At 45.3% G+C, this 25,361-nt stretch overlaps 1 protein-coding gene across 1 annotated transcript in view; it reads right to left on the bottom strand.

Moving 5' to 3' along the window:
- The window catches only part of RBM18 (RNA binding motif protein 18), a 200,895-nt gene that overhangs the window by 45,764 nt on the left and 129,770 nt on the right, over window positions 1-25,361 (bottom strand). The window contains exon 5 of the mRNA XM_085612214.1: window positions 5,387-5,472. Within this exon, the coding sequence (XP_085468340.1) occupies window positions 5,387-5,472 (86 nt within the window). The remainder of the gene's footprint in view (window positions 1-5,386; window positions 5,473-25,361) is intronic.

Here is a 25,361-nt window from a genome sequence, read left to right as displayed (position 1 = left end):
TAAGCAAGGCCCCAGGCGTAACCCCTGAAATTCTGGTATTGTTGCCTGTACTGGCAGGCCATGATGAGCAAGCCCCAATAGTGGGCTTGTAGCAGGCTTTTAGTAAAATGCAACAGAGCTGAATACCCCTCACCTCCAAACAGCTTGGAACCAACAAAAGGCATACCCATGGGGGATGCCTGCACAGCCCCAGAAAAACCTGTGTTGCATATCCTGGCGTCATGGTGAATCAGCACACTAGTACCTATAGCATGGTCCACACAATCTTACAACAGTCTAAGTGAAACATTTCAGAACTCCTTCCGGAGGGCAGGCAAAATGTCCTTCTCGATATCCCAAAGGACATGAGTATCTCCCAACGAACCAGGAAGCATTCAGAGACCCCAGGGCCAAACTGGGATAGGAGAAAAACCTTTCACCAAACTCATCAATGAGCTTTAATTGTCTGTCAGGCAGGTATGTAGGAAAGGTAATTCTTAAGCCTTAATGACTTAAGCCTAAACTACTACTGTAGGTTGCTACATTAAAAAGGCCAGATCAACCTAAGGCACCTCTAGATGGGGGAACGTACCAGTGTCGCCAAATGACTATCACAATGCAGCCGTCAGGGTTTCTGTAAGGGCTTGATTGAGAAATATCGAAGGATCTGAAGTTGAAAGGTCAAGTGGCAAGACATCTGTAAACAAATTAGCTTTATATATTTCCACAGTTAGCAACTGTGGTTTCAAACTCTTCTGTGGCTCTACGGACCACAATCTCAAAGAAGGTGCTTCCTTCAGTAGGCGTTCCCCAATGGGGAGCTCAACATTTCTCTGGTGTGGTATCAAGGCCACTATTATTTTAAAGGTCTAAATATAAGCCAGAATCAGAACAATGAGAGGGCAACAATAGGTCGGCTTCCTCGTCATTTGGAACATTCTGAAGGTCCTGAATTGCATCAGGGTTCAAGACGGACAAACTCTCAGCGTGCTACAAATGCTGCTGTCAAGCGCAAAGGCACTGCCTGAGAATCCTTCCACATCACTATTAGTAACTTAGTAATCTCAATATGAGACAATGGCTAAGATCTAGCTTAACTCTGTTCCAGATCAGAAACAAGCACCTGGATTGGGTCCGAACAAGTGCGTCTGGAGCAGAGGTGTGTGTCAAACCAGTCAGTACCAGTGTGAGTGTGGCATTCAGCAAAGGAGCAGAAGTGCAGCTGAGCACTGGGATGGGTGGGGGTGGCATGCAGAGACCTAGCAGGGGTCGGTCAGCACAAAGAATGGCGCTGCGACTGAAGTCCAACTTGAGGCCCCAACAGATTCATGAGGCCAGAAGGTGCTCAACAGGGACCAGGGATCGTTTGAAAAAGCTGCAGTACTGCCTCGTTGAAGGCCTCTACCTGCTGCAAAACTGAAGACAGCCTGGGAAACTCAGGATGAATTTGGCTCCAGCTGTGGAATGGGGCCAGAATTGAATGACTGGTGCAGAGTCGGTCCTTTTGAGAGCTGGCTACATGATCTCTATCTGGAGCGACAGCAACGAGGAAAAGACTCCAATCTGGACTGCTTGTTTTGCACGGAGATTTGTCCTTCAACTTCATCTCAGACTTATCCAATGGTGGATACCTGGTCCAGGAACAAAACTGGTAGTGTGCCAGAACCCCTTTCAGAGGGCCACAGGGCACGCAGGGGTTAATGGACCCAACTGTGGTGGTTGAAGCCTTTTACTCTTGATGTTCCAGGGCACGACCTACAATGGATGGCAAACACTGGGCCAAGCACCTCTTATGCACTTGGCTCCCAGTGGTAACTGTGGACGTGCAGTCAAAGGCTCCCTCAAAGCACAAGTGCATATATATGTGAGAGAAGAAGTCTCGCGACTCAAAGTGCACACAGTACTGTGAATAAAACAGTCAAAGGATTCGATCCTCCAGCTCCCGACCCAAGCCCATCGAGGGGATGACTTCTTCTGTGGCATCCTTCCTGATCCTTGGTGGAGTAGGGTGGGGGGGGTTTGTTATGGGGCAAGCCTTGGTATGCATGCTTGGCCCACTGGTCACAGCAGCAATCTTCCTTCCAGGTAATGAGTCGAACTTCCTGCAATTATGGTACCAGCAGCCCCTTCTGGCATACGGGGTTGCCGTGGTACTTTCCGGCCTAGGCGCAGACTCCTCCTGTTCAATCACCTACACCACAGCGACCCCTTCTGGCATATGGGATTGCTGCTTATGGTGGGCACAAGTCTCGACGCACTGGCAACAACAAATTCAACGATGGCTTCCTCTTGCATCGGGGTTCACCGCAATGAGGCGATGTGGACCGGATGCTTAATGCATGGCGCTCAATACAGGGCTCAGGTCACGGCAGCCCTCTCTTCGCTGGTGCTCAAGGATCCAGGGCAAGTGATCTTGGTTTCCCTGTGAGATGTTCCCCTCACCCAGAAAACCTTTGCCTCCAGTCCTGAGGGACAGACAGAAGTCTTGACGAGCTTCCCCTTCTCACACAGCCCATCTTAGACACCAAACACGACTTAGGGTCTGAGTCTTTGAAGTTTTTGTTGGGGTTCTGCTTCTTTTAAAGTGTACACTTTTCTTTCTCTTCATTCCTCTTGAAAGGCTGTCTTTCACTCCAAAGCCAAATTGTCCCACAACACCAGCCATGGGAGTGGCTAGAGTTCAAACCTGGATGTCAGCCACAGTGCTTTGTACATCAAAAGGTCAATCCTGGGCTCCCAGCCCTACTCTTAATGATTCCCTTTTCAGCCCCATCTCCTTGCTGGGATGTGTCCAGGTTCCTTATTAGATATCACAGCCTTAAAGAGCCACCCAGCTCACATGAATGGAGTAATACACAAATCTGTCTGGGGGATTCCTCTACTCATGTCTTCACCAGGCAGGGCTTCCCAAAATGGAACTCAGAGTACTCAATTCAATGTACCATTGCAGGCACACTTGCACTCAGTGTACTTTCGCAGCACACATAGTCTCCAGTACTGTTACCTCGATAAATTGTTCCACTACAGACTCACATACATTCAGCACCCATTTTCAATCCGCGTGCACTGCTCAGTACTGTAGCTTTTCTGTATAGTACCAGGGTGTCCTATTTGCAAGCACACACACTGCCAGCACACACACACACACAGCATGTGTGTGCTGCACAACACTTCACCCTTCACATACTGTACTTCTCAAAAGCACAAATACACCCAGCACATGCTTTCATTACACACGCACTGCACAGCACTACATCTCATGTAAATAAGGTATACACACGCAGTGCATGTACAAACCACACATACTACACAGCACTGCTCTACCTCTGTACTATACCCTTCCCAGGCACACATACACCCAGTGCAGAGTCACTACTCATATGCTACGCATCACTCTACATCTACCTGATGTAGGTTAAGGGTGAGCTAAGCACTAGGACTTTAAAAAGGTGAGCGAGCCTGCAAGCCTCACTCCCGTGACTCAGTGTAAAAATGACCTATTCACTTCTACTGATTACTACACGGTATGCTGCCACCAGTGGGCTCGTGCTGTTTAGCTCTTAGTGAATGTGGTAGCCTTCCACCACTATAAGGGTAGTGCTTTGGGTAACCCTCCGGGTCCAACAAGACCGCAGTTCATGGGACAGACCTATGTCATGGCGCACATGTTTGCCTATGACAAAACAAATCAACATTAGGGAGCCACAAACTGTACCAGTTGGGCACTCAGGGCAGGAGTACACATCTCTTACCATACAAAGGACATTTCCATCCCAACAGAAAGGCAATGGGCCTGTGATTCGGGACATAGAGGCAAGTGCCAAGGAGTGGCCGAAGGAACTCCCTTGCCACACACTTTAGACTCAGACTGCTTGAAGCTTTCCTGCTGTCAACGCCATGTGCCTCATACTTCCCGCCAAAACTCGAGGCTCACAAGGAGGCCGGCAACGAGCTCTCTCTCAGATCTAGCTAGCACCCTGACCCACTGACAAGTATTTTCTCTAAGAAAGAAAAAAAGAAAAAGGACTAATCCAGAAGGTAAACTTTCCACTGGACAGAACCTGGTCCCTGTAACTGACCCGCATTCCATCGCAGTCAGCCTTAACATTTGACTGTCCTGGTCTAGAGCAACCAAATAACCGTGACAGCTGCTTTGCACTTTTTGATGCTAGAACCATCTAAAACTATAAAAAAAAAATCATATCTTCGGTGTCATTTTTTTTTTGTCCATTAAAATGCTCTCAACTTTGATAAGGTAGAGCGGGACTTGTTGTGTTTTCTACTTTTTAACTATGTTGTTACTGATACATGCTTTACACATTTCAGCTAAGTTCAGCCTGTCTGCTCTGTGCATCAGCTGCTAAGGGTTGAGCTTAGGTTTAAATTATTTCTCACAACTTCAAATCATGCTTGGATCTGAGGCGGACATTATACAGTTGTGAAACCAACATCTGCTTCATTCAGGTGCAGAATGACTTGAAGCCTGTAGTCTTCAGGAATAAAATGTCCCTAACACACAGTCACTGAACAGTCATTTTGGAAGTCAGTAAAGAACTGACGAATTCTGGAGCAGAGCTCGAGGGGCATGGAAAAAACGGGAACTGATGTCAGCATGCAGGGGTGGCAGCTATATACCGATCTATGCAGTCTCTTCTGGAGATGGCTCGAAACTGCTGCTGAGTATTATAGTGCCACCTTCGGCGTGCGAGAGCAACTGCTAAAATGTTTCTAGATCCAGTCTGGCACCAGAAGGAATCCAAAAGGTGAGGAATATATTGTAAGAAGCTTCCATGAGAAGCACATATTTTGAGTTTAGGTTTTGTTAAAGCAAATATGAAAAAAACTATCAACTTGGCAATGATTTTGATAATTTACACCTTTCCTGAAAAAACATCTACTTTAAGTGAACCATAAAAATCCCAAGGGATAATACCAAACTGATTAATAAAAATACCTATTTTGAGCTTTATTTTCCAACGTTCGAGTACTTTAGAGGAATGTAAAATAATCAACACAATATCACTAGAGTATTTCAAGTCTCCAAACCCATATTCATGGGGTGGAGCCTAATGTTCGAGCGTAAAGTTACTTCTTCTAGCTTTTTAAAAGTAGGCAAAGATCTCTGTCACTGAGGTGGAGATATCCACCTAGTAATTTACTACTAAAATGTAGGCATACATGTGCTGAGATCGCTGCACAGATTAATTTATGCGAGGTGGTTGTGGAGATCTACACATGTAAGTTAGTGCACAGCATTTTAAAGTACATGAGTAGTACTACTGTAGTGAATATGCCTCATGAACTAAAAATTCAATTATTGAAAGGTGTTGTGTGAAAAAAAAAAGTATTAATCATAGTCCGTTTATACTGATAACTCATTTTGCACAGTTTTGTCAGGATAGATTACCTTAAATTAGACTGCGTTGGTTCAGTACTGGACGAGGGCTCAAGGCTGATAGGAAGAATCTTCTCACTCTTGTGGTTATCGTATCTCTACAGGAAAACAAAAAAAAAAAGTGTTTTTCTACAGTTTCAGGTCCAAAGAAGAATCCTTAAAAAACACATCAAAATGCCTGCAAGTGTCCTAATTTACCAGGTACTAGCTCTGCAGATGCGTATCTCTCGCTAACTGGGAGCATGCATCACTATGGGTCACATCATTCTCTTGAACACAGTAACTAACATGGCTGAGATGTAACAATCAAACTTGAGATACTTTTTTCTAGCCCACCAACAGGGACTGCTCAGCCAAAGAATTAGATTTTTTATTTATACAGCGCAACAATCACCCTGAAAGGCACCTTTGCATTAAAAAGAGCACAGAAATTAAAGGAAGAAAAAACAAAACTTGGAGAACATGGATAACCCTGAAATTGACAAAAGGAGAATCGACAACTCCGAAAGATCGCAAGTGCTTTCCTGACAGCTGTGGGATTTGGAAAGCAACAAATTTAAATTAGAAGGTTGCTCCAATGATTGAAAACTCTAGATCAAATTGTGAGACATCCAGTATATGAACATTTTAATTGCAAGATCTACAGTAAGAAAAGCTTTACTTAGGTCAGTGGTCTTTAAGTCATGCATAGGAGTATAAGAGTTGTCATACCCATATTATGTGCATTCAGATCCTAAAACTGACCCTTTGTTACACCGGGAGCCAATGCAGTGCTCTTTGAGATGTGGATATATGTCTGGAATGCTTTGTCAGGTTTGTCATACTCACAGTCTTTCTGGTCAGTGCCTGCCTTGTACCTGTTGTCCCGCCATCCCCACACGCCGACAGGCTCATTCTACCGGAGGACGACGGCGGGACAACAGGTACAAGGCAGGCACTGACCAGAAAGACTGAGTATGACAAACCTGACAAGCCTCCAAACAACAAACTGGGTAAGCGCTTCTTTCCTCACAGGTCCCTAACCCCTACAGCCTATCTCTTTTTCTCCCATAGGGTCATCCCCTTACCGCTTCCCTCCAGGAAGCCTTGGCTAATAACCCAAAGCGTAAGAACAATTTTCTTGCGCCCTGTCACACTAAGTCAACTCCTTTCAGTGTGATTTCCGTGTTTTAGCCACACCACGCTCCTAATTATTCGCGTATTTTCACTCTGATGGCACCACCAGTACCCTCACACCTAGCCGACTATAGTCCTCTCACCTTGCACTATAGATCCGGCCACCTAAGCATTGTTGACCATATGTCTAAATTGACTACTGACTCTCTCTGTAAATGTTTTGTCCTTGTTCTTAATGTTTGTTTGTACAGGTATGCATGAGAAGGGAATCCCCCTCTCACATATAGAAAAACGCCTTAGTGAGTGTATCACATAGTCTGTACCACAACACTAAGTCTGTTTCATTTCACCACACCTTTTTAAAAAAACGGTCCTGAGGAAAGCCAGAATACTCTAAGGCACTGGCTGAAACATGTCGACCATCTGAAGGACGCAGGAGGCAGTAACTCGCCACCCTCACGCGTCCTGTAGCCTTACTTTTAACCGCTGGTGACGGCCCAGTTATTAAAATTTTATTTACCCTCGGGTACTGGGACCACCACCAAGCCGTTTTAAATCACAACTCACCCAACCCCACTGCACTCTCAGCAATATAGCAGCTCCGCTGTAATCAGGCGTCGTAGCACACCCGGGACATACTAGGTGTCACTGGGTGGGCCCGATGATGAAGCATGCCACCAACTAGGTTGGTGGGTGAGGGCTTCATGAATACACCAACAAGGTGCCCGTGACAGAACTAATTTGAGTACTGTAACACTTTGGTCAACTTAAGCTAGTCCTCTTTGTTTAATCACATATAAACCCTCGGGGACTCGGACTAGCTAACTAGTCCTCTCTCTCCCTCTTGTTACACGCATTTCTTCAGACAGGAACAGTAAGATCAATCTTAATAGGCTCAGCATCTGTAAATGAAAAAGACTTCGTGCTGCATGTACTAACCAACTTTTTGGAAACAAACACTTCGATTTGCAAACTAGCAGTGTTTGTGACCACAAAATTGATATTTCTTATGTGTGAAAGCCATTTTAGGCAACAATAGACTTTTACTGAGTCCTAAAATGAGCTTCTGAATGTGCAATGATTCACAATTTTATTGAAAAAAAGTTATGGGCACCCAAGTTTGGGAGGTAGCCGAATGTCAAAATTTAATGGGTCCACTTTGTATCCCTTCCCTTTTTGAACTGGTATAAAAGTTTCAAGGTTAGTAAGAAGTGATCCAAGGGACGTCCAGCAACTCTCAGTGAAAATTTGTATTAAATACCCAAAACATTTGTATTTTTATTTTGAAGCAGCCCTATTTTCTTAATGGAAATCAAGTTGCCTTAAAAGAAGAAAAGGTTTACTTTATTTAAAATCAATCACAGACATTGTGGTGTACTGACCCTTGCAGGCCACCATTAGTGTGATATTGCCCAATCTGACGGAGTCACAATTTGCGACCAATCTAATTCATATTAATTAGATAGTATGGACTGAGACTCTCTCCAATGTCTTATTTAGTGAACCAACCAACAAGTACATTGGCCGGTTCATTAAAAAAACTCTCTAGTCACAAAAAGGCTGGTCGCATATTTCAACCAAAATAGTAAATCTGGCTTTCAGTTAATTCTAGCTTTGAGGGAAAAGTTTCTCAAACAAAATGATACCTAAAAATTCCGTAATGCAGGGGGTTAGAGGGCATCTTTTTGGTATTTAATATCAAGACGTTGATGCACAACTGCTATCGAATGCCCACCAGACCGTCATTCAAATTAGATACAGAGGTAAGGGCATGTTGGTCCAGCCACACAGTCAGTTGTGTATTATCTGCACTGGACACTGAAAACAGCTATAAGATCTAATAAGCTGGGCCAATGGTGACACTAACACATTAAAAAGCATAAGTGACAATGAAGAGCCACTACAAATGGAAATGCTATTTGAGTTAAATGGGAGAAAGGTTAGCATATGTGAGCCAATATACTGTTCTGCAATAGTGCCAGCCATTCCAACGTTAAGGTCTATCAATCAGGAAGGAGCAATCCATTTAGAAGGTGGTGACAGATCCAACAAAATCCTACCTGCCGCATCCCTGTTACACAATATGATCCTGAGTTCATACACAGCTATCAACCAAAGTGTTCCTGTGTGAATGCAGAGCTTACTGAGGGTCTGGAATGTTAAATCATTATTAGAAACAAATTCTATCTGCTCTGAGCTCTCGCTATCTTGTTGCTCAGAACTAGAGGCAGTGTAATAGTAATAAAGAAGTGATGATGTCTGCTTTCACTTGAGACAGGACTGACCATGAATATAACAATAGATGAATTACATCTGAGTCGACCTGACATTGCAGGGACAAAATATTTCAAAACTAAAACTGCTAAGAGGACATCTGGCAAGCCAGGTTTAACTTCTTGAAACAGCCTTAGGGTCACTTACTCTCAAGTGGGAGAAAAGGCGGACACTGTATTTGAGAGAAAGGGACCACTAGGAAAACGGAAGAGTCTAGGGGGGACAGGTCTGACCTCTATGCTAGAGTAGGATTCAAAATCGTAGTGATAAAGAAATATGCCAGCTCATCATAATAAGCTTGAAATGTAGTGATTTTACTGCTAGAACAGGATCATCCCAGGTAGGATTTAGATGCATTGACCAACAGATAAGAGAAAGTATCTGCCATGTGGAAACAGAGACAGTCACGTTTACCTTGGCAAAGGGCCTTTCAGATGTGCCTTATAATGTTGGTCATCCTCACCAGAACATGGGTTTTGCCACTTGTGTTCCAGGGGATTAGTAAGAAGCTTTTCCCTCAAAACTAACTCAGTGAGGTTTTACAACTCTGGAAAGCAGATTTCACAACAGGCCCATGGGATAGTATCTCTTGGATACCCAGTTTAGACCCTTCATGGTATCATAAATATTAGCATAACAAAAGTATGTTGAAAAAAGTAGAGAAGGAAAATTAAGTTACTCATATTCCTAGTTGTTCACCATGGATATTCTCTAAGGAATCATAAAGGGTACAATAACTCTTTACTTGTATGAGATTTCAGAGCACAGCGTTCATTTTGTTACATGTTTTTCAATTAAAACACAAGCCATAAATGACAAAAATACTACATTTATGGTTTTTCCTTTTGCTGGAGTGTGTGGAGGTTAAACAGTGCATAGATATGAGAACATAGCACCATAAACCTACCACTATTCTTGTAGTTAAAAAAAGTGTATTTATTTTTAAATCAAATAAAGAAACAATATATAGTTAGCACAGTAAGAGTAAATTTAGATACAATTTGAATAGAGTTTGCTATAAACTACTTACTTCCCAGCCTATCATACTAAAGCTATTGTTTTGCTGTTCTAGTTCAGGAGATTTGGAGTTGTCTTTTGAGGGACTCACACTCTCTTTTGGGATTATGACACCAAAAACCCATTTCATGTCTTTATCTTGATATGTTGGAATTTTGGTAAAGCTCTGACTGCGACGCTCAACCTAAAATGATTGCTAGTGGAGAGCACAAATGTCCAGATGACAGGATTCAGCTTTCACTTTAAACACATTGTTCCCCACTGTAGAAGATCAATGCCAATTTTCACCAACATTGTGGTTCTTCATTATAAAAGAATTACTGTGCACGTAGGCAGATGATATATTCACCTGTTAAGTTGAAATGCAAGAGAAATGAATATGCTACTTACCAGTATGCATCTGTTCTTGGCATGTAGGGCTGCTGACATTCATATCTGTGCATAGATCGCCGCCTAGTGTTGGGTCCGGATGTTTGCACGTTGTTGTCCTGGAAGAGTCTTCGAAGTATCCTTGGATAGGTGACTCCTCCCCTGGACTACAGTGCGCATGGGCATCCTCTCCATCCTCAGATTGTTTTTCGCCATTGTGGCAGTGATGGAGTAGATACAGAAAGTGATGACCATGCTTACAGTAATTCTGAGAGCTGCAGCTGCTACAGGCGCCGGGGAGGAGGGAGGGCGATATGAATGTCAGCAGCCCTACATGCCAAGAACAGATGCATACTGGTAAGTAGCATATTCAGTTCGAGGCATGTGGGCTGCTGAATTCATATCTGTGCATAGAATGTATAGCAGTGCCCTCTATTAGCGGCGGCTACCAGTGCCAGCTGCAGCGGTCTGAAAAAGGGTTTTGAGAACAGCCTGTCCTACAGCTGCTTGCTGTTTTGATTGCACATCTACACAATAGTGTTTGGTAAACGTGTGTGTAGTGGACCAGGTGGCTGCTCTACATATATCATGCAGGGGAATATTTCCTAGGAAAGCCATGGAGGCCCCTAACTTACGTGTTGAGTGGGCTCGTGGGGGAATAGTTAATGTGCGTTTTGCCTTTTGATAACAAATTTGGATACACTTAACTATCCATCTGGCTATCCCTGCTTTGGAGATGGCGTTACCTTTGTGGTGTGGGGCAAAGGCAACGAACAGTTGTTTTGTCTTCCTAAAGGGTTTGGTCCTGTCGATGTAATACACGAGGGCCCTTTTGACATCTAGTGTGTGGAGTGCCCTTTCCGCGACAGTTTGTGGGTTTTGGAAGAAAACGGGCAGTTCAATAGTTTGATTCATGTGGAACTGCGATATTACCTTGGGCATGAATTTGGGGTTGGTACGTAGTACGACCCTGTTGGCATGAACCTGTATAAATGGCTCTTGAACTGTTAGTGCCTGGAGTTCACTAACTCCTCTTAAAGAAGTGATCGCTACCAGGAAGGCTACTTTCCAGGTGAGGAATTGAATCTCGCATGAGTGGAGAGGTTCAAAGGGTGGACCCATCAGGCGTGTGAGGACCAGGTTGAGGTTCCACATTGGAGCTGGTGGGTGGCTCGGTGGAATAACTCGTTTGAGTCCTTCCAAGAATGCTTTGATGGCAGGCACTCTGAATAGAGAGAGGTGCTGCCTGGTTTGTAGATAGGCTGATATTGCGGTCAAATGGACACGTATAGAGGTGTACGCTAGATTGCATCGGTATAGGTGTAGGAGGTAACAAATGATGTTTTGGATGGATGCGTCCAGCGGGTTAATGTCATTGTTACCGCAGTAAATAACAAACCTTTTCCATTTGGCTGCATAGCAAGCTCTTGTTGTGGGTCTTCTGGCCTCCTTGATGATGTCCATACAATCAGGTGGCAGGTTGAGGTAGCCAAACTCTAGGACTTCAGGAGCCAGATCGCCAGGTTCAGCTGTTGCGGATCTGGGTGCTGAATCTCTCCACGGTTCTGCGTCAAATGCGCGGGTTTGATCCGCAGCCTTTGATGCGGCACCACGGAAAGTTCGAGGAAGGTGGTGTACCATGGCTGGCGTGCGCACGTAGGAGCAACCAGGACGAGTGTCAGGGAGTGTTGTCTGAGTTTGCGAGCCTCCAGCGGTATCAACGGTGCTGGGGGAAAAGCGTACGCAAATCTGCCGGACCAGTTCATCCATATCGCATTGCCCTGCGACTGCGGATGTGGGAACCTGGCGGCAAAGCTTTGGCATTTTGCGTTTTCGCTTGTCGCGAATAGGTCTATCTCTGGATGACCCCACTGCTGGAAGTACGGTTGGAGTACTGATGGGTGTAACTCCCACTCGTGCATCTGGTGGCTTTGTCTGCTGAGCAGATCCGCCATCTGGTTGTCCTTGCCGGGGAGGTGTTCTGCCATGAGGAACATGTTCCTTTGAATGGCCCACTTCCACATGCTCTGAGCCAGATGAGACAACTGTGGAGAGTGTGTTCCTCCCTGCTTCTGTATGTAGTACATGGCAGTCATGTTGTCCGTCCGGATCAACACGACTTTGTTGCACAAGTGTACTTTGAATGCTTTCATAGCGAGGAAGATTGCCATCAGCTCTAGAAGGTTGATGTGCATCTTCTTTTGTTGTTGTGTCCATAGTCCCTGCACTGTGTAATGGAGTACATGAGCTCCCCATCCCTGGAGAGACGCGTCCGCCGTTAGTATTATCTGTGGGACAGGCTCTTGGAACGGTCGGCCCTTGCAAAGGTTTTGTGGATTCCACCAATGCAGAGAGTTGTATGCCCGACCGCTCACCAACACTAGGTCTTTCAACTGTCCTTGAGCCTGATTCCACTGACGTGCTAAGCACTCCTGAAGCGGGCGCATATGTAGTCTCGCGTGGGGGACTATGAAGATGCAGGAGGCCATCATGCCTATCAACTGCATGAACACTCGCGCGGGAAGGGAGTGTTGTGGTTTGAACTTTGAAATCAGCATTTGCATGCTGTTGATTCTCACCAAATTTGGCTGAGCTGTGGCCGCCAGAGTGTCTATAGTCGCACCTAGGTACTGTTGTACGTGTGCGGGCTGTAGATGGGATTTTGGGTAATTTAGTGAGAACCCCAGACTGTGAAGGAGGTGAATGGTGCGGGACATGTGGCTGGCACATTGCTGGGCTGACTTCGCTTGAACGAGCCAGTCGTCCAGGTAAGGGTAGACGTGTATGTGCTGCCTCCGTAGATGTGCCGCCACAGTAGCTAGGCACTTTGTAAACACCCTTGGTGCCGTTGTCACGCCGAAGGGAAGGACTTTGAATTGGTAGTGCTGCCCTTGAACAGTGAACCTGAGGTATTTTTTGTGTGATGGGTGAATGGGTATGTGGAAATACGCATCCTTGAGGTCCAGTGTGGCTAGAAAGTCTCCCTGCTTAAGCAGCGGGAGGACTTGCTGTAGAGTGAGCATGTGAAAATGCTCGGAAAGAATGTATCTGTTTAGGGGTCTCAGGGCTAATATAGGTCTGAGTGACCCGTCCTTTTTCGGTATTAAAAAGTACGGGGAGTACACCCCCGTACCTTGCTCGTGGACGGGTACGACCTCTATTGCGCCTTTTAGAAGCATACTTTGCACCTCCTGCTGTAAGAGCGTTAAGTGCTCTGAGGACATAGGACGGTTTTTTGGAGGTATTGTGGGTGGAGTGGAGGTTAGTTCTAGACAGTAACCGTATTTGACAATATCTTTGACCCACCTGTCCGTGGTGATGGAGTTCCACGTGGACAGGAACCTTTGTAGCCTTCCCCCGACAGGTGTTATGTGGTCGGGAGGAAGGGAGAGGGCGTCACTGCTTGTTCTTGGGGGAGGACCTGGTGTTGCCGTAGCCGCGTCCTCTGCCCTTTGTACTGGAGCCACGATATCCACCCCGGGTGTTTTTATCGTAGGTGGTTTGTGTATTGCCCTTGTTGTATGTTTGCTGTGACCCCTGTCCTCTACCTGCTCCTCTATTTCCGGGGCGACGAAAGGAGCCGCTCCGAAAGGACTGAGTCTGGAGAGCCCCCATGGACTTTGCAGTGTCTGTGTCCTTCTTTATTTTCTCTAGGGTGGTGTCAACCTCCGGCCCGAATAAATAGTCGGGGTTGACAGGCTGGTTGAGTATGTTGTTTTGCACCTCAGGTTTGAACCCGGAGATTCGCAACCAGGCATGTCGTCGCAGCAGGACGCTTGTGTTTATGGCCCTGGCCGCCGTGTCTGCGGCATCTAGTGCACACTTGATGGAAGCATTTGTGAGTAGCTGTCCCTCTCTGATAAGAATTTCTGCACCTTCTTTGAACTGGTCAGGGAGATGTTGGAGTAGTTGCTCCATTGTATCATAGTGCGCTCTATCGTAGCGAGCGAGGAGCGCTTGAGTGTTGGCTATGCGCCATATGTTGGCAGCCTGGGCGGCAACTCGCTTGCCAGAGGTCTCTAAAACCTTGGACTCTTTGTCCGGGGGAGGAGCGTCACCTGTTGATTGCGAGTGTGCCCTCTTGCGAGCATTCGCATCGACAATGGAGTCGAGAGGTAATTGGCCTCTGATGTAAGTAGGGTCCCCAGGTGCTGATCTGTACTTTTTGTCGATCCTGGGGTTTATCACCCGTGCCCTGGTGGGTTCCTTGAAGATGTCCTTGGCTGGTTTGAGGACTCCTTTCAGCATGGGCAGAGTCTTTACATGCCTTTCCGAGGAAGCGAAAGTGTCCATAAGGAAGTCGTCTTCCACGGTGTCAGAGTGAAGCTGCACGTCATGATTATTTGAAGCACGTTCAATAAGAGCGTTGAACGCTGCAGTGTCCTCTGTTGGAGATGTTTTCGCTCCATAGAGTTGTGGGTCCTGTGCATCTAGAGGTGCACTGGGGTCTGCAGGGTCGCCCCAAGTTTGATCAGGGTCCTGTTGGTCATCAGGGTCCATGTCTCCGTGGTAAGGGACTTGGTCATCCATATAGTCTGCCAACGCGTCCGTGTCGGAGTGTGTGGGAGAGAATGATAGTGGGTCCTGGTAGGGCGAGTCGAAAGATTCGCACAGCACAGGTTCTGAGTCCACAGGCAGCTTTCTCTTTAGTGGGATCCTGAAAGGGTCCAAGGGTGGCTCTGAAGTTATCCTCCGGTCATGGATAACCATCCTGCCGGTGTTGGCGTCGATGTAACGTGACGGAGACGTCTCAGCAGGTGTAACCGTGGTGTGGGCGACCCGTGTCCTGAGTTGGAACATTTTCGGGATCGTGGATGGCGGCAGGCCAAAAGTTATGTTGGCTGGCGCCGAAGAGGCTGTTTGAGCTTTTAGTGGGCCGGAGCCCGATGTGTCCTGGAGGACCGCTTGGGTTTTGCTGCTTTGTGCTGCAACGGTTCGCGCGTGAAGCGCTTTCGAGGCCTTAGCGCCCACCAGGTTTGTAGAGGCGGCCGTGGACTTTTTCGGCGCCGGTGGGTCATCGGGTCGAGGGGCGGAAATGGCCGTCGACGTCTTCGATGCAGGAGGCTTCGGTGTTGCCGTGGAAGCGACGTGAGACGCAGCAGGTGGTATGACTTTTGGTTTAGGAGTCGATGGCGTCGGCGCCGAGAGCCGAGCAGGTTTGATGGCACCGAGGGCCTTTTTCCGAATGCCGACTCCGGCGTCGGCCGCTTCAAGTTCGGCACCGAAGTCTCGCTTGGTGCGCTCGGTGCCGATGCGTGTCGCTGGCGTCGAAGGTGTGGAAGGCCTCGATCCGACTAGCGCCACTTTCGGTTTCGGTTTCATTTGTACCGGTGCAGCTTTCGGTTCCGGTTTGGTAGAAGGGAACCCAGCCGGTGTAGGTAATAATGGCTGCCGCTGAACGTCCGAGGCCGGGCCCGAGGGCGGGGCCGAAGAACCGCGGGATAGGTCTCGGGTAAGGCCCGAAGGCGATCCCTCGACCGGAGCCAGACACTGTGGCACTGGGCCTTCGTCAGTCTGAACGGGTAGGCCTTGCTCGTCATTGGAGCTACTCTCTTCGGCCCCTAAGGCCTCATCGTCGTCTCCTACCTCGGCGTTGTCTTCATCTCTGCGAAAGAGGGATTCGTCGACGTCGTCCGAACCGGAGTCATGTTCGGAACCGGGATTGGAGGGTAGGATTTCCAACTCCTCGACATCTTCGGCGTTGAAGATGTCTGCCGGGGCCGGTGCCGCGTGCTGCGCTTCGAGTCTCGCCGCTCGACGATTCCGTAGAGTCTTCTTGGAACGGAACCGGGCACAGGCCATGCATGTCGATTCGTCGTGGTCCGGCGACAAACATTTGTTGCACACCGGGTGGACGTCGATATGGGGATATTTCGCATTGCATACCGGGCACCTCTTGAATGGTGTCCTCGACTCCATCGTCGGTGTCGTCGATGGTCAGGTAAAAAGCGAAAAGTTGTTTCCGAAGTTAGTAAGCTAACAGGTAGGGTCGAAACCGATCGAGTGAACAGTACCGACGCGAACTAAAGGCCTTTTGGCCTCGACTAACTTTTTCCTAACTGGAGTTAAGATAGCACATCCGAACCCAATGGCGGAAAAAAACAATCTGAGGATGGAGAGGATGCCCATGCGCACTGTAGTCCAGGGGAGGAGTCACCTATCCAAGGATACTTCGAAGACTCTTCCAGGACAACAACGTGCAAACATCCGGACCCAACACTAGGCGGCGATCTATGCACAGATATGAATTCAGCAGCCCACATGCCTCGAACGGAGTGATTACTGATAGATACTCCTCAATATCCAAATGGGCAAGAGAAAATGTTGGCGCAGACTGACTTACTAACTGGTGAGCCATTCTTGTAATGCGATCCACTGGGAGTGGGTGTCATGTGGTATCGCCACCTCTAGAGGAGGGTGAGGTGGGGGGTTTGGGTAGTGGTGGGATTATAGGGGTGGGGAGAGGTCTGCATGACAAACCAGGGGTTCTCTGGGAGTCCCACAGACCCCAATTTTGCTACTCTAAATCTAGCAAATTTTGCATGGATGTACCCCTTCCACTTTGGTATTTATCATGTCAATCAGTGATGGAAGTGGTCAAAGTTGCACTAGCATAGGGAAAAACCCTATGCATGTGCGGTACTGTTCAACTGCGGATGTGAGCGGTGACGGTTCCCACTAGTGGTGTAATGCGTGGAACCTACCACCACCCGGTAGCAGCCTATTTGTGGCTTGCACTTAACTCCGGCTAGATAGATGGGGACCGGGGAACAATGTTTTACTGTAATCTAAACTAACCATAAAAGAGTACTCACACTATTAGCAGAGGGTAAGTAGATTGGACTGCGTAACTTTAAAAATGGTATGGTGGCAATCGGAGAGTGGATGACAGACAACTGTCTGAAACTTAACTCCGATAAAACGGAGGTGCTCATTTTTGGCTCTCTTTCCCCGATCTGGCCTATATCCTGGTGGCCACCAGCCTTTGGTACTCCCCCCAGCCCGACCCTCAAGGTCAGGAATCTGGGAGTAACTTTTGACAACCACCTTAATTTCATGGCACATGCAAACAAGGTAGCAGCCACAGCCCATCATAAACTCCGAATGATAAGGAAAATCATTCCTTTTCTACCAGACACTGCCGCTAAAACATTGGTCAGTTCTCTAGTTCTTTCATCACTAGACTACTGCAACTCACTTTTTTTAAATGCCCAAGCTAGGGTAACAAAAAAACTGCAGACAATACAAAATGCATCAGCACGTCTCCTGTCCAGAACACCCAAGTTTGCACCTATCGCTGACACCATAAGAACATTTCACTGGTTGACTATCCAAAACAGGATTAAGTTCAAATCACTTTGTATAGTCTATAAGGTGCTTCACGATCAAGGACCACGCCTCCTTAAGGACAAGCTTATACCTTACAGACCGTCGAGACAGCTTCGTTCTACAACTCTGAATCAATTAGTGGTTCCGCGCTCCAAAACAGTGTCCTGGGGTGACCGTCGGTTTCTAGTCGCAGCCCCAAAGATATGGAACACCCTACCTCAACATATTAGAACCTGCCCCTCACTTTTACAGTTTCGGAAGAAACTGAAAACTTGGCTGTTTAATCAGTATAGTACCCTTGTCTCCCGATGTTACTCATACCTCGGGTAGAGACAGCTACTAAGGTCTAGCGCCGAGACGCCTACGAGTATTCGTTCGCGCTTAACAAATGTCAGAAATAAATAAATAAACTGGAGAGGTGTCTTGATAATGGTAGTCAAGAACTAACCTTGCAAATCCAACTCACTGACTATATCAAAATTACAGAGAAATTACAGCATGAAAGGCATATACTTCTGCACTGTGACCAACTGCGAGAATCTTTCACTCCATGGCTATCAGCTTTTGAGTCACCATAGGACCACCAAAAAGGGTGGCATCTTTGCTGCGCTGATTTATTATACAGAAAACATTACTGTAATTTATAAAGAATGAGGGAGCCATCAAGAAACTGAATCACCATGCTCTTCCCTTGTTTGGAAGAGCAGGTGAAGCCAGCACATTAAGTCATTCTTCTTGAACAAACTGAGTATTAAAAATCAAGCTTGCTGTTACTCGAAGAAAAAACTAGGCAATGTTTGAGAAGCATTAAATATGCACCAAAGATGCATATTTCATGATGAGTATTGAATTCCACAGCCGACCCTGAACTGAATTAACAAATATCACCTATAGCTGGAGAAAAGTCACTGACCAAAACTTAATGTTGACCTGCAGCATGATCGGGTAAAATCTTTGACAGCTTTCCAAAGTAGACTAGAGCACCCCATACAAACTCAAGGTAGTAGGCACATAATCAGATCATGCACTTGGCAAGTGAGGGACAAAGTATTTGTAATTAGTAACTCAGAGGTAAGGCATGCACATCACAACCAAGAGTGGAACAAACTTGTAAGCATCCATATGCTCTTTTCAGGCTAAGGTTGTATTAACCTTAATAGAATAAGGATGGATAAACTACATCTAGAATCAGATAGTGTTACTACACTCTATGCCAACAGAAAAGACCTTACTATGGGGCAAAAGTTTCTGGCACAGAATTGCATATGGTATCATACAAAGTAGGAGGATATTGAAGAAAAACAACTATTAAAAATAGCATGTGTCCACGTATGCTCTAAATACAAAAGACTACTATGCATTTTATCATTTTTTGTAATTTTCGTTTTCATGAGACAAAATACATTATTCCATCAATCCAGTTCTATAGTTTCAGGAGAGGCTGGCCAGCTTTTAAAAAAAGATATATTTTATTTCTATCCAATTGTTTGTCATGCTTTCGTGTGATATCTGGGGTCAGTTCAAAAACAGAAAAGGTTAATAGTATTGATAGTCTGGTTAGTGCCATCCTCCAGGATGGGGGAGGGGGTGAAAGAAGAAACTTGGTTAATTGCTTTACTCTGAGAATATTTCTTTCACAGTTTGTTTGATTTGCCTGTGGTGTATTTGATTATTGGGATTACTTTTTTGTCCTCACTTTTGGGAACATTGTCCATTAGCTTTAGTTCCATTTGTTTGTCTATTGTAGTGATTTCGTGGCTTTTCATATTAACCAAAACATACAAACCGATTGATTGTATAAAATATCTCGATGCGTGGACTTCATAGGCCATGAAAATGTTCACGACTTTAACTTTTTGCTGCCTATGGGCGAGGCAGTAATGGTTGTCTATGGCTTCTCTTGAGATGGGAGAGAAGTTGAATTGTGAAATGCATCATGAAAATAGAGCAAAATCTATGTTTGATGAGCACCATTCTTCAGTGCACTAATTTAAGCTTCACTAAAATACACGTTTCAGGCATGTAATCCCAAAGTAAAGCCCCTATGGTCTGACTCCATTATAAGTAGGCTCCGACTCCATCAGGTAATGGTAATTGTCATTTTCTCAATTTTAGGTAAAGGGAGCCACCACTTTCCTCAACTTAAGCAGAATCGCTGCCATGTCTGCATTTGACACAGATGTCTTCTGACCTTATAATTCCAAGACCTGTGAAAGTGTCAAGTAATTCAGACAATGATATAGATATACCACCTGATACAACATCAGTCAGGGACAAATGTCTAGTTATCACAATGTCAAGGGCAAATAAGAACACAGGCATATAGCCAAAACATTGTACCCTCAATGGACATCCATTTACCTTATATGTTCATAAGGATACGTCTGGGACATACACCTTGATGCACATAATCTGTGTCAGAAATTCCTGAAACTTAAGTCAGAAATTCTAATCCTTGATAAGAGATAGTATAAAAGGGCTGCCACTTGACCACTTGCCATGAGAGGTCCTTTGCCCAGATTATCACACAAAATAATGCAGGAGTCAGGCTTGACTGCTGCCAGCGCACCAAGAGGATGCTGCATTGCACTTGATGCGGATAACAAGCGGAGTCCAGAAGTAAGGGTGCTGCTGCAGCGTGCGTTTTCCTTTCACAGAGAACACGTCCTTCAATCTTGACTGATAACATCTTTTGCGGTCAACAAGGTATGCAGTGCGTTGATTCTCCCTATGAAAGTCGAGATTACAAGTTCTACTGTAATGCATAGAAGTAGGTTTTAGGGGTAAGGTTAAAAAAAATATTTTAACTATGTTAGAAATGTTCATTTTATTCTTGTTGTTCACAAAGTGCCTATTTGCTGTTTTTGTGATATTCTGTGTGCTTATTTTAAATGTGCTGAGAAACAGGTTTGCCCTGTTTCAATAAACACTTTTAGTTAAGTGTCTATTCTTCTTCGTACCATTTGGGTGTGTGCTATTGTAAAGAGCGAAATAGTTTTTTTTCCCATACCACGGTGCCCCAGATCCCGGTTCAGGGATTGTTAGTAACCCAAAAGCAATGATTCCACCTCACAAATTTATTGGGTGGGGTTCATCAGGGCTACAACAATTTGTTTTTCACATTCAAGGTTAGTGCATTGAACCAAGTTCATCTGTGTCACCCGTGGATGTGAAAGCAAACCTTGCAGCACTACACCAGAGTTGTAGTTTGGGCTACAAAGACAACTTTTGTTAACATCTGTATCAACCCGGATTTCATCAGCAACACTCAGTCAACCAAATTCTTGCCTTGGATAACTTTAAAACTACACTCTCTACGTTTTACTTTTGATTATTATTCAGCAAAGTGATTATGTTTGGCAGTAAGGTGCAGGCATGCACCAACATTTTTCAATAACAAGCCACCTAGGTTTCATCATGTCTGACATTTCTGGGCTCGGCTTGCCTTTCAACATATTCTCAATGTGTTTGTATCCGTAAAATTGGTTTATCTTGGCATATAATGGACCATAACTGCTGATTTTAATAATGGCCATAAACTGTGTTCTCGTTGAAAGTCTGTTCTTTGAGAGATGGTCGTGTTTTCTGCAAATGAGAGATTTACAAAAGTGTATTCGTTATCTGATCTAGATTCCATTGATCATTCTGCAAGTACTTAGCCCTTGAGAAAATAACTCATAAATCTTTAAAGTTAAGGGCATACTTAAACAACTGGTCTTTAACCCCTTCAGTGCCCATGACGAGATAGTCTCGTCATGGAGCGCGGTTGCGCTGTGCCCATGACGAGACTATCTCGTCATGAACCCCGCCCGCTAAGGAAACGCCCGGCACAGGGCGTGGAAAGGGCGGGGCACTGAAGAGGTTAAAAACAAAATCAATTTCCTTGAAGCTATTCACCCAAATGCGAATGGTTCACAAGGTCGTGAATTTTTTGTTACTTCCAACTGCTAACCAATTGATTGTGAGATGTGCTCATTAAAATAAATCCAACATTTGCCAAATGGAGCTAGTGAAATTCTCATACCATTTTCTTCCAAAGATATAGCTAAAGCTTATACGTCAGGTAAGAATTATCACTCGTATTTCCCGTTAGCATTAGCACTTCTTATTTGGAGGCTAGAGCACTTCATGAAGGTCAAAATTTAATTTCACGTGAAAAGGGGCTGACATACAGTGTGTGCATGTACATATGTGTCAGAAAGGTAATGTCCACATCAAAGAAAAAAAATAACCTTTCACAAACCAGGTGAAGACTAAATACATATGCAAAACAGGGGGCTGAGAGTACGCAAAGGGCGTTAGGGTGCGCAAGATAAATGGAAGCCTGCTGACCACCCGCAAACACTAGTGCACACGTGTGCTAAAAAGGAAAAATACACACTGCACCTGGAATTCAAAGTGACAATCTATAAATTAGCACAGCAGTCTAGACAAAGAAAGATACTTTCTCAGCTAAAGTCAGGACTTTAGCTGCAAAGGAAGGAACCTTCATATGGCCGGTCTGCAAAAGCTAGCCATACCAGGGTTAGTTTCTGTGCTGGGGCAGAAAGGGAGAACAGTGCAACTTTTATTTCATTTGTAGGGCATGCAGTCTGTATTCTCCTAAGTGTATGTCATTAACACATAGGAGCTCTATCCCTGTAAGTCTGATTGAGAATGCAGCCAGTACCAGAGGGGCATCTCAGTGGTCTTGCATGGCATGCCAAAGCTACACCAAGACACAGGATGCTTTGGCTCGGGAAAATTGATAGATGCAATAGGGCAAAGAATGTCTTGGTCATGTAATGTGTCAATCTGCAGTTGCAATAACCGCACCCTAGTTAACAATTATGTGACTTCCAACACAGAATTTTATATGGTTTAGTAACCTTGAAACTAAAGAATTTTTATAGCGAAATCACATATTTAGATGGCATCAGGGACGATGATCAGAAAACAATTTTCTCAGATATTATATGGTTCAAAATTAAAGCAGTGCCACTTGTGATATCCTTGGCATTTAATATTATTTTACTTTTTACTGGGGAAGTTTGGTAAAGGATCATACAAAATACAATATAGACATAGAAATATGACCATAACACCGAATTTAGGATAGATAATATACAAAGTACTAAACTATAATATTTAAATAAATAAATCAGTGGAAAAGCACAGAGTCAAGAATAGTTGATAAAATCTCTACAAAAAGTCCTGATTAAGTTCAGTTTATGGTAACCAAAGAAGGGACAGTAGGCTTTTGGACAGGTCCAGCACAAGGGTCCAAGGATAGTAGTTTCAACAAAAAGATTGTGCTGTTCCTATAGATTTGAGAGACCGAAACACAGGGAATGATGAACCAACCTGACCACTGGGGTTCAAAGTTGGGAATCCATTATATTGGATTTTGTTGCCCTCACACACCCTGCCGGGTGTCATACTTCATCATCGGGCTGCTCCTCGTCAGGTCGGCGGTGCAATACCCGACGGGCTCCCTATAATAGGGGCTCTTTATCGGAGGTCTTTTTCCACTAGCCATTTGGTGAAGTGCGGGTGAGGGGGCCTTGTGTGTGTAGATGTTGAAAGTGAAAATAAAATAGGGTTGGGAGTACCTAAGAACAACTTTAATCAGGGGGTCTCCTACCCTAAGTAAAAACGAAATTATAAGGCGCAAGGCTGAGGTAATGTCTCAGGTAGTGGCGCTCTTATAAATAGAGGGTCAACATGTTTCTCGCCAACATGAGTAATCTACAGGCGATTCGTCAGGACTAGAGGGTGAATAAACTATCTACAACTAAAAACGAAAGAACTGGTGTTGTGGCTACACACTCACATCAACCATCGGACTTAATAGCCGAGTACCAGGTAGAACTGGAACTACCTGTTAGGAGAGAGTATATCACATAGATCAGAGTAATACAGTTGCATTGGGTGGATGCTCTCATTTTATCTGTGGGTGGTGATCTCTCTGCAATCATATTGTGAGCATCAAGACAGCTAAAACCATTAAAAACCAGGGTGCCACACAGTGAAGATATTAGGTGATCAAGCATAGAATTTCACCTAATGTGGCACACTTTGGAGCAGCAGCGAACGGGGACTTACCCAGAATAATTCACTAACCAGGCTTCTCAGTGCCCGGTAGGATTAAACACACGAGGGGTTCCCCATGTACTAGGAAACAAAAAAGAACAAAAAGGAGAGAGGGGGGGGGGAAGAGAGACAATACGTCGATGTAAACAACAACCTTTATGTCGGATCATGTTTAGCGACGTATTCATTCATGATCTATGCTCCCCTGTCAACTCTAGTAGTCCCAGCTCCATTGTGGAGTAATGCATAGAGTTAAATACAATCTGGTAAGTGTCACTGCTGGTAGTCTGGTGTACGCTATATAGGCGGTGAATCTGTATAATATGTGGCCATGAAGAGCAGGGTAGTAGGAGGCACACCGGTGTAGTGGACCTAGACTGCAAACGAAATGACAATTAATGAATGATATGTTATGTTTGTTGCATGCTCCAGGTGGAATGGAGCAGGCATGATTCGTTTGCTCTGTTACCCGGTTTGCTATTCATAGAGATGCACTTTTCCCCTGATTATTCCAATAAATTGGTCATGATGGAGGTGGCTCGTAATGCAGTGTAGCGCTGGTTATCACCGGATTAAAAGAATCCTGTCCGGTGTCAGATGAATATAAGGGGTGATAAAATCCAGGGCTGGCGTGCTCCTCCCTGCTCTACGATAGCAGCATCTGATACAGCCAGGCAGGTCTCTGCGGTGGATGATGGTCAGCTCTCCAGTCTGAAGAACACGGCAATGCAAGGAGCCTCTCCCGAGTGGGGTGACCAATTTTGAAACTATTACAGTCAGGTAAAGCAATTGAATTACTTAACCAGGGGGGAGTGGGGGACTGCAGGTCCATCGCCAGAGACTCAGGTGGTAGATGCGTCACTGGGGGCGATTCTCCCAGGTCAGGAAGGGATACCAAAACCGAACTGTGGCACGCTTAATACTTCGTAGCACTCAGTCCCACCCACCAAGACAGGCAACAAACGCTTTGAGTCCCAAAAGGTAGCGCTATCTAATATGAACATTCAAGCCACACTGAATAAGACTGGTGGGACCACCAACTCTTGCGTATGCTTGGCGGAACAACACGCTACATGCACTAGTGATGAGCTTGTGATCCCTCAGCCACATCTAGAGCCGTTAGATATAGCTCAGAAGCAGGTCTCCAACGGTCTTAACACCAGCATGGAAGGTTCACCTTTTGCAGATCTTGGGTTAGGTGCCAGGTTAGATGAGAAGGGGGCCTGGGCAGACATGATCGAAAACAATCCTGTGAGACACCTTCACCTCCACGAGAGAGCACAGTGGTTCCTCCTCTCTCTGTCTATGACGATTCCACCTTTAGCAGCAATATGAACACTACTATTCCTGCAAATGATGATATGAGTCTATTTGTCGACTCTGCAAGTTCATCTCCTGGTAAAATGAAAAATAGAGCTAAAATCACTATGACTCTCAAAAGGGGGACTGCCCATCAGGTTGGTTTGCAAGACAATAAGGTAATAGCTGTGAAGCCTGGCATAGTTAGTAGTCCTTTGCGCAAGTGGGTTACTGTAAAGGGCGAAGTTAAAAAGTGGATATCCTGGTCCAGACCCGGAACTGGATCAGATTCAAAGCATACCACTAATGTTAGTAGTCATGACTCATCTATTATTGCGATGAAAGACTCTACTATTCATGCTGATTTGCTAAATCCACCATGCTTTTCCTCCCTTGCTTCCCTGGCCTCTATGGGTAACATTGAGTCGACCTCTCTTGCGCCTACCTCCACCACTGTTGAGCCCCCACTTTCACGGATCCTTCAAGCATTACAAGCTCAAAAAGCAGAAGT

The sequence above is a fragment of the Triturus cristatus genome, chromosome 1_2 (assembly GCF_964204655.1).
Source record: "Triturus cristatus chromosome 1_2, aTriCri1.1, whole genome shotgun sequence".
In the NCBI taxonomy this organism is placed as follows: domain Eukaryota; kingdom Metazoa; phylum Chordata; class Amphibia; order Caudata; family Salamandridae; genus Triturus; species Triturus cristatus.
This window is presented reverse-complemented; position numbering and strand designations above follow the sequence as displayed.